The 9,670-nt window shown below is 39.3% G+C and overlaps 2 protein-coding genes across 4 annotated transcripts in view; one reads left to right on the forward strand and one right to left on the reverse strand.

Moving 5' to 3' along the window:
* Window positions 1-58: 58 nt before the first annotated feature.
* Window positions 59-8,062, reverse strand: nfyba (nuclear transcription factor Y, beta a). 3 transcript variants are annotated; one of them, XM_084049446.1, is made up of 7 exons: window positions 7,982-8,062; window positions 5,544-5,637; window positions 4,527-4,657; window positions 2,754-2,951; window positions 2,044-2,122; window positions 1,366-1,445; window positions 59-678 (listed from the first exon to the last, which is right to left on the reverse strand). In XM_084049446.1, exons 2-7 carry the CDS (start codon window positions 5,635-5,637, stop codon window positions 646-648), a joined length of 615 nt encoding a protein of 204 aa, XP_083905572.1. In that variant the 5' UTR covers window positions 7,982-8,062; the 3' UTR covers window positions 59-645. The 3 variants fall into 3 exon arrangements, with proteins under 3 accessions (XP_083905572.1, XP_083905573.1, XP_083905574.1); XM_084049447.1 differs by having other exon boundaries at window positions 8,007-8,031; XM_084049448.1 differs by lacking the exon at window positions 7,982-8,062 and adding an exon at window positions 7,587-7,840.
* Window positions 8,063-9,017: 955 nt separating this feature from the next.
* Window positions 9,018-9,670, forward strand: part of LOC311039969 (thioredoxin reductase 1, cytoplasmic-like) — an 8,846-nt gene continuing 8,193 nt past the window's right edge. Inside the window, exons 1-2 of the mRNA XM_084050008.1 lie at window positions 9,018-9,118; window positions 9,550-9,666. Coding sequence (XP_083906134.1) covers window positions 9,589-9,666 — 78 coding nt within the window. The 5' untranslated portion in view covers window positions 9,018-9,118; window positions 9,550-9,588. The remainder of the gene's footprint in view (window positions 9,119-9,549; window positions 9,667-9,670) is intronic.

Below are 9,670 nucleotides of genomic sequence, written 5' to 3' on the forward strand. Positions count from 1 at the left end.
AATGTATAATAATTTAAGAGGGCCAACTTTGCAGAATGTAAAACAAAGCGGTGAAGGGTTTACACATCAATTTTGATTTTTATTCAAAGAATTGTACATAACAATAAAGCACGTTATTTTCTTTCCTTTTCAATTTACAAAAGAGATGCTTGATGTTGTACGACAGTAACACTGTTTCTCCCGATGGTTCAAGCAAAACCAAATTATGCTTCAAATTACCACCCTTCCCCATGTTCCCCATCCCTTCCCCTAAAAAAAACAGAGAAAACCAAACCACATATTGAACAGATCAGAAAAAAAAACAACAGCAATGAAAACAAAATCTGACCACTAAGTTATGCAATACGACTAGCCTTAAAATAAAGCCTCAATTTTCCCAGCTGGCTTTGATGCGTTTCTGAAACCATTTGGTACCTTCACAACTACAAACTACACTTTTCTAATGAACCAGGTAGTGATTTCACTGTACACGAGGGCTTCTGTAATCGCCATCTTCCCCACCCGATACACCCTCCCTCCTTGTCCGTTTTCGATAACCTACGCCCTTGCGGCAGGGGTCAGACCTGGTGGTCCGGGACCACTGGGCCCGTGGTGATAGTGCCATGTGCAGCCGCTGTTGTACTCGGGGGCAGATGCAAGGCCTTGTCATGAGAACTGAATCTGCTGAACTGCAGGAATCTGTAAAAAGAAAAAATAATGTACATCATGTACTGTATAAGAAATATAACCATGATTATGAGAACATTTTCGACTCCATCTCGTTCAGTACAACTATAACCAAAGGCTGCTGCTCTAAAATGGATTAACCCATAAAGACCGGGAACGCATCTGTCATTTTAAGATTTCTTTGGGCTATTCAAAAATAGCAGATATACAAGCTCATAGCGCGGCACCGAGTGGGGGAAAAAATGTGAAAATGTGTGCAAATCTTTGAATATATATATATACATTTGTAACTCAAATCTTTGCTTCTGGGGGTCCCTGGAACAAAGTATTCTCAGATGGGGGTCCACGGCCAAATACATATCATTTTGGGAGGTCCTTGACATGAAAAAGATTGAGCACCACTGATATTATAGCAACATAATTTTTTCTTTTTTAAACTAGGATTTAGAAGACTTTTTTTTATAGAATCCCCAAGAAGCAAAGATTTTAGTTACAAATGTTCGCTTTAAAAAATATATATCACGATTTTTCAAAAATAGCAGATCTACAAGCTCATAGCGTGGCACTCGGTGCCGCGCTAAGAGCTTGTAGATCTGCTATTTTTGAATAGCCCAAAGAAATCTTAAAATGCCACAGAGACGCGTTCCCGGTCTTAATGGGTTAAAGTAGTGAAGTTGTGTCTTGTCGTGTTGGCCTCACCGATTGATATGAAGTGGTGTAGACCATTACGTTCTGCTGCTGACCATCTGCTGTAATGATTCCTGCTGGCAATGGATTTGCTAATGAGGAAAAGAAACAAACAAGTTAATCTGCTATATTTGGCCGGCTCCGCAGATTGCAGAGAGATCATGAAAAATAACACTTGGGGCAACATTGGCCTCGCTGACTAATATCTGCAGCCATTTTACGATTATAAAGTCAATGTATACATTTCAGTGCCATGAAGAACTTATGTTTTTTGAACCAGGACTTTCCTTTAAAGTGTAGGTTAATGTCAAGACATGATAATTTTCCTATTCCTATTCGTATGTTGAATGCACTTATTGTAAGTCACTTTGGATAAAAGCATCTGCTAAATGACAGAAATGTAATGTAAAGACATAAACCTGAACTTTCTTGATAAAAAGTAACTAAATGTAAAAAGGATAGGCTAATAAGCTACAAGCTTCTGCCTATACCTTTTCAATCAGGCTAAAAGAAAATGCTTTTTGTAATGTCTCACTGTGCATTGTTCAAAGAGTATCGAAATAAACTATTCATTCATTCATTAAATGTAAAATAATTGCAGCAGAATATATTGGTGTTTATCTATCTAGAGAGATGCATTGAGATGTGCAAATAAACTTCAGCATTCGAGATCATTTGTTTTGTACTCACTGAAGCTGTCATCTGTGAGCTCCTCCCCAAGGCTTTCTCCCACTGACACGCCAGGTATTCCCTTCTCCCCCTTCATGGCCTAGAAAAGACCAGCATATACATAAACGTGTATACAGTGTACAGTACATAAACATGGGAGAAGTTACATGGTTATGGGTGCTTTAATAGGCCTGGTATTTAGCCATATATGGGCTGTTATTAATACTGCTGTTAAGTCTGAATTATACTCATATGCAGGTGCACCAAAAATAGACACGCTGTGTCACAGTGCTGAGTGTAACTATTGGATATATATTATATATAGTATAGAAGGCATTAACACTGTGACAAATGTTTTGCTTCTTGGATGTCTGGGCTATGACTATGTGTCACCTAAAATTAACTCACCTCACCATAAAAACTTTTAATAATTGCTTATGCCCCACCTGGCTATGACCCACCTGGCTATTTTGAGGCACTTTTAAGTTACAGAAACACACTTAGAACTCGACTATTTTGGTCGCATCACAATAAATTAACAAAACCACAATATTTTGGAACTGTCTGGCTCCAATCTAGACAACTTACACTTAAGCACCATCACTCACCGAGGTTAAGTGTAAAAAAAACAAAAGCAAACAGGGCTTAGTCACTTTCAGTATGTGCCAGAGGCCCACAGCCCTGAAGTAACTATTTATAGAGCTGTGATGGACACTTGTTTTGCAGCTCACCTCTCTGAACTTCTGCAGGTAGAGTTTGAGTGGCTCCACGTACATGTCGAAGCCCAACGTGGACATGGCAAACAGGATGTCCTCGCCGTTGATGGTCTTTCTCTTCTCTTGGTGACAGCGCTCACTTGCCTCTGATGTGATGAAACTGATGAATTCGCTCACACACTCCTGCACACACTCCTTGGCATCTTTCGCTATCTATATGAGACACACATGCAAAACATGGGGATGAGATGAGGGTTGTCCAAGTCCTATGACTAATGTACTCCGTTTATCAAATTATTCTGATTAACCTCTTCAGCCTTATTTGATACATAGTTGTACGGTGGAAAAAGTAGACAATCTACAAGCTCATCACGTGGCTCTTTGCGATGCATTGTGAAGCTATTTTTGAAAATGTTTGCCTACATGCCCAAGTTGAAAGTGTTTAACAACAATCGTCATCATCTCGCTCACTCTACAAGGAGTAGTTCACCCAAATTTTCTATCAATTACATACCCCATGAAGCCTTGAATTCATGGAGATATTGACCGATGACCCGGTCATCAAATTATTGGCTTAGGAATGCGAAAAAACTAAACTATCTCGAATTCAAGGCTTCATGGGGTGTGTAATTAATAATAAGTAATTGTTTGGGTGAACTAATCCTTTAAGGCGGCTACATACTTCAGGGAGTTTGCTGATCTGAAGAAAGGTCTGACTCAGAGGACTAAAGTGATTTATACTGCCTTAGTCAGAAGTTGCACTCTGAACTTCTGAGTTTTGAACCCCAGACCTCGCCCACTCAGTAGTCTGCCAATATAGCTCAATTAATCTGACTAACACCGCGGCTCCGTCCACACAAACATCGGATGTCGGTTGGAATTATGTCGTGGATTTTAACCCATTAACTCATTCACTGCCAGAATTATTTCTGGCCGCGTTTGCCCACTGCCAAGATTTTTCATTGAAAAAAAAAAAAGTACTCAGGAGCCGAGATACAGCATTTTTAAGTTTTAAGTTAACACGGAAGTGGATGGGAGTCTAGATCTTCGAAAAATCATATCTCCTTGGTCTTTGGGTCAAATTAAAAAAGGCAGGCATGGAGTCGTTTTAGTCGTTCTAGGCAGGGAATGAGTGAAGACCGGGAAAGCATCTGTGTGTCATTTTTAGATTTCTTTGGCTATTCAAAAATAGCAGATATACAAGCTCATAGTGCCGCACTACGAGCTTGTAGATCTGCTATTTTAGAAAAATCGTGAAAATTTGTGCAAATCTTTGAATATATATATTTTTTAAAGTGAACATTTGTAACTCAAATCTTTGCTTCTGGGGGGTCCCTGGAACAACATATTTTGAGATGGAGTCCGCGACCAAATGCATATCATTTTGGGTGGTCCTTGACATGAAAGAAGTTTGAGGACCACTGATATTATAGCAACATATTGTTTGTTTAAAAAAACAACTGTTGTTTAAAATACCCAGAAGCAGAGATTTGAGTTACAAATGTTTGCTTTAAAAAATATATCTTCAAAGATTTGCAAAAAAAATCTAAAATAGCCCAAAGAAATCTTAAAATGACACAGAATGACACGCGTTCCCGGTCTAAATGGGTTAAGATCAATTCATCTACATCGCACAACGTTGTCGCTTGCCAAAAAGAACAAGATGATCTTCAGTCTACATCACTAAACATTGTTAGCTTGAAGATCAGTTCTTGTCCCGGCAAGTGACACCATTGCTTAACAGAATATAATATAGGTATTTACGCACAATATACGCACACAAAATACCTTTCCAGTCTGTGGTACGGCGTTCTTCATGATACGCGCCACATTGGCAATGGGAAGATAAATATCCTGCTCCCTGAAGTTCTCTTTAATTCCACCTTCGTCATGATCATTCAGGCTCTCCTCTCCATCATCTGAGACACACACACACACACACACACACACACACACACACACACACACACACACACAAACATTAGCTAAAGACCTCATTTAGAAAGGAGGAGAACAAAAGTGTGGGTTGTGTGCAGTGGTGTAAAGTAACTAAGTACATGTACTCAAATACTCTACTTAAGTACAATGTTGAGGTATTTTCTACTTTCTTTCAGTATTTACAATTTTCAATACTTTTACTTCTAACCCACTACATCTCAGAGGAAAACATTGTACTTTTACTCCATATGAAAACTTTAGTTACTTTGTAGATTTTGATTATTATTACAAAACTCACTAACCACTTCAGCCCTATACACATAGGCTGCGGGTAATGAAGGCTAGGGTAGGCTAAGCCTTCCCAAGTGTTATTCTGGGAATTGTGCAAATTATATATAATTTATGTGCGCAGCACTATTTAGTTAATTTTTTGATAATAATAAAATCAGGCAAAAATAAGAATTAAATAACATAACACTAACCTAACCCTAAAACCAAAATAAAGTAACCAAAAAACAAAAAGAAACTAACTAAATCCACGCTTCGCGCACGTGCAGTATTTCGGCGCCCGCGCGGCCGACCGCCCCCAGCCTTAAGCCAGATCTCCTAGCCTTCCCAATTGTCAGGCTCACCCGCCGCCTATGCCTATATATATTTCGGCCATTAGAAAATAGCAGATCTACAAGCTCACAATGCGATGTGACGCATTGTTTATACCATCTTTTTAAAATATATTTTGAACTTGTGAAATGGGGACATCCTGCACATTGAGTACTTTTACTTTTGGTACTTTTTAGTATATTTTGTAGCCGATACTTTTGTACTTTTAGTTGTGTGTGTGTAACATTTGTTTCCTTGGGGTCTCACCCTCTTGAGATTGGAGTACATAGTGAGCAGGGGCCATGTATTCTCCGGTGATGCCCAGCTGGGAGGCATCAGTTGTAGAGCTGTCCCCATCCATCTGAAACACAAAGTTGATGATGGCATGCTGAAAACAGGCAATCTGCAAGGCCAACCTCTATTTATGATTTTTAGTTTTTACTATATGTGGACCCCAGGAAGACTAGCTGTGCTTTAGGGCACAGCTAATGGGGATCTGAATAAATACACAAATACACTGTTTAATTTATTTTATGTGTTTTGTCTATTATTTGTATGTACTCTATAGGGTGCCGTCCAGGGGATTTGATTTGGAATTTATCAATATCATTTCAGTTTAAAAGGGATAGTTCACCCCCAAAATGACTTTTTTTTCTATCGATTAGTCACCCCATGGAGACTTAAATTCATGGATATTTTCTTGTTTTTGTCACATTCCTAAGACAATAATTTGATGACGGCAGTGGTTCCGGTAGGAGACACAGTCTCCTTTGTCCTCCTACCGGAAACCGCTGGTCATCCAATTATTGACTTGTGACAAAAACTAAAAAATATCGATGAATTCCATGAATGGGGTGACTAATCGATAGAAAATACGTTATTTTTGGGGTGAACTATCCCTTTAACCACTTAGACCCTCTATTGCACTGTACTTGGTGCATTCTTTTTCAATCTACACCAAATCTCTTTGCCAAAAATAGCCGATCTACAAGCTCACGACGACACGTTGTGAGCTTGTAGATCTGCTATTTTTGGCGAATGTTCCTCCCAGAATATACTGGGGATACTGGGGTTCAACTGGTTAAACGTCAAGTACAAAGTTATTTTCAATCTGTCATAATGGAAACGGCTATTCTCTCAAATTTTCCTCATGACATGCAGTATAATATAATACTATATATACTGTATAATAGAGGGAAATATTTACATATCTATGTACCGTAATAATATGACATAAATGTAAGGTGGTGTAAAGTAACAATGTGGGGTGCTGTGGAATATACAATGGCAGTGGTGGAAAGTAACTAAGAACATTTTGATACAAATGCTTTTGTACTTTTACTCAAGTCAATTTTGAACAGAGTATTTCTAAATTGCAGTATTGATACTTTTACTTAAGTAAAACATTTGAGTACTTTTTTCACCACTGGCTCTATGGACCCCTTGGGTGTCTGACTCTGGATTAAAGTGTGCATTGCATAATACAATGGTTGATGCTAAATTTAGCTCGTCATGAGTCATTTCTCCAGCTCTCCCTCCTAGGATTAAGTTTATGTTAATGAACAATTATGAAAATGTCAGTTGACATCGAAAATATTTCCATCACCTATTGTTTTAGTTTAGTTGAATGACCTATATATGTGCAACTGAAGGTCCAGTGGTGGAAAAAGTGCTCACATTTTTTACTTGAGTAAAAGTATCATTACTGCAATGTAGAAAAATACTCCGTTACAAGTAAACGTCAAATGTATAATGTAAACGTATAAAGAAAAATAGCAGATCTGCAAGCTCAGCTTTTTTCAAATGGCCGAAATGTATGTAGGGCTGAAAATAAAATAATTGTAGTGAATTGAAAGTACAATATTAGCCTCTGGGATGTAGTGGAGTAGAAGTAAAAGTACAGAAAATTGGAAATACTCAAAGTAAACAATACCTCAAAACTGTACTTGAGCGATGTGCCTAGTTACGTTTTTTACACCACTGTGTACATTGCATTATAAATGATATGAAGCAGCCGCGCACATGCTATGCTAACATTTATCTAGACAGTTGGGCAGAGCTGCAGGACATAAAACACTTTCTCTCTGCCGCAGGCCTTTTACGCTTATTTGACCTTTAATTTAAAAAAAAATATATATATAAATATATATTTGCGAAGATAAGGCTCGCGCGGCCACGGTGAATTATAGATATATATACATTAGCCGTGTTAGTAGCAGTGTAGCTAAAGCTCGCGCTAGCTAGCATGCAGGCTAATGGATTTAGTGTATTTTCCCCCCTCCGTGATGTTGTTTGCACAGCTGTTTGTACCTGTTGCAATTAAACCGTTTTGTGTACATTGTGTACACAAAACGGTGTGTAGTCGCCTGGTCGCGTACATTAAACGCTGGAAGCATAAAAAGTCCGCTCGCGCTGGTCGTCGCGCGAGCGGACAAAAAGCCGTTGTTCGGCCTACAGTTCTTTTGTGTGCCAGAAGAACAACAGAGGACATTGCTGTATGTAGCTCCTCGCGCTCGGGCCGAATTCAACATTTCCTAATAAGTCTCTGGCCCGAGGGCGATTACTTCCTGATCTAAGCTGCAGCCCTCATCATTCACTCACTCACAGACAACAAATAAAAAAAAAACAGACAAGAGACGGACATTTCCATTCGAAGCTAACGAGAGGAATCGGTTAGCAATCATTGGCCGGAGCCAGACACAAACCTGCAATGAAGCCCTGGTTGGTTACCTTCTCGAAACGGCTGTTTGGTTGGACGAGAAAATGGCTGCGAATGAGCCAGTCCCAGCGCTGCACTGCGCCCCTCTGGCCGATAGGGGGGGTTGGGGGGCGGGGGAGTCCGCCAAAACTGAAGGAGCGGCGTTGCCATGTCTGCTTATCATAAGCGATGTTAGGCTTGTTTTTTTTCTGTAAAGTTGCTTGGTTGCGTTTTTTTGGCTTGTTTTGATTGATTGGTTGAAATGTGTTGTGTTGTGAAAAGTTTCAAAAAATATGTAAAATGTTTTCAAGATTCTTTTTGAAAATAGCAGATCTACAAGCTCACAACGCGTTGCGATGCAACGCGTTGTGAGCTTGTAGATCTGCTATTTGTAAATGCCCTCATGTGGACTATATAGTTGCTTCTTTTGGGCTTGTTTTCATAGACCTGTCCGCTTGTTTCTCTCGCAAAACCTGGCAACACTGTTAAGGAGGATAAGGTAGTTGTTCCTTTTAACACTTTTTGAGAGGTATTTATTTAATCATCATAACTGGAATATTATTTTAGAGATTGGCGTAGATTGGAATACATTAAGTGCTGTTCGACAGAGTTGCTTCTTGAGTCTATATCTTGATTTTGAATATCGAAGATCATTATTCGGCTAAGGGTGCCACCCACGCGATATATGTAAGGAAAAACATACCCCATGTCAAACTTTTTTTTAGGCCTATCTGTACATTTTTCTCATATCAGCTACACTTTCCCCCAAAAAGTGATTGCTTTTCACCAATAAAAAAATGACTAAATAAAAGTCATGAACATTTCTTTGTTGAGTGATATTTGTTTTGTGTTCATTAAAAAATATATATAAATCTGACCAACTCCCAACTGTTACTCTCTTAACGCATTTTACGTTGGCAATGGTAATAAAGAGCAAACCGATGGGCAGTTATTTCAGTTAATGATGTTTCCTATTTGGCTATTTCATCTAAAAACAAAAACATATTCAACGCTATCCGGGCGCATGCGCACTCAACCCACCACACGCCCACCAGTGTATTTCTGGGTCAGTGAGATAAAGAGTCCTTCGTGAAGTATACACACAACAAAAACACACGTTTACAACAACTATGCGACTACTAAGGTAGGCTGTTAGTCAGGGAAGCATTCCTGTTCGTTATCAGCTAAACGTTAATTAAGTGGTGGCGTCAGCAGTAGAGAACTGCTTAAAAGTGCCGTGCAAAGTGATTAATACAACATACTTTGTGAATTTTCCACAAGGTGTCGCTGTGAAACCATAAGCTCTGGCGATTACTACATTGAAAAGATCCCCTTGAATTTGATATTTTTGCCTTTTGGAGAGGCTTTGTACTGTCTGTCTGTCGGGGGTTACTCTGTCAATAGTTGAATAGTAACATCTCTCAACCGAATATTAACTTAGACTAGGGGTGGAGAGATTCTCCACTGGAGAGACAAGATACAGTAGGCCAAAGTCCATCTGGTGTTTGTGTGGTTAAGCTGGACAGTATATTGTAGTGAAATGGAGTGGAAACGTCTGTGTATTTCCTATCAAAGTGCGGACTAGTAAGGTGGTGACCTAGAAGAACCACTGACATGGAGAACCAGACCAAGTTATACGACTACGATCTGCTGGTCATTGGTGGAGGGTCAGGAGGTCTGGCCGTGGCGAAGGTTC

This window comes from Gymnoscopelus microlampas, assembly GCF_963454915.1.
Source record: "Gymnoscopelus microlampas genome assembly, chromosome: 23".
NCBI lineage: Eukaryota > Metazoa > Chordata > Actinopteri > Myctophiformes > Myctophidae > Gymnoscopelus > Gymnoscopelus microlampas.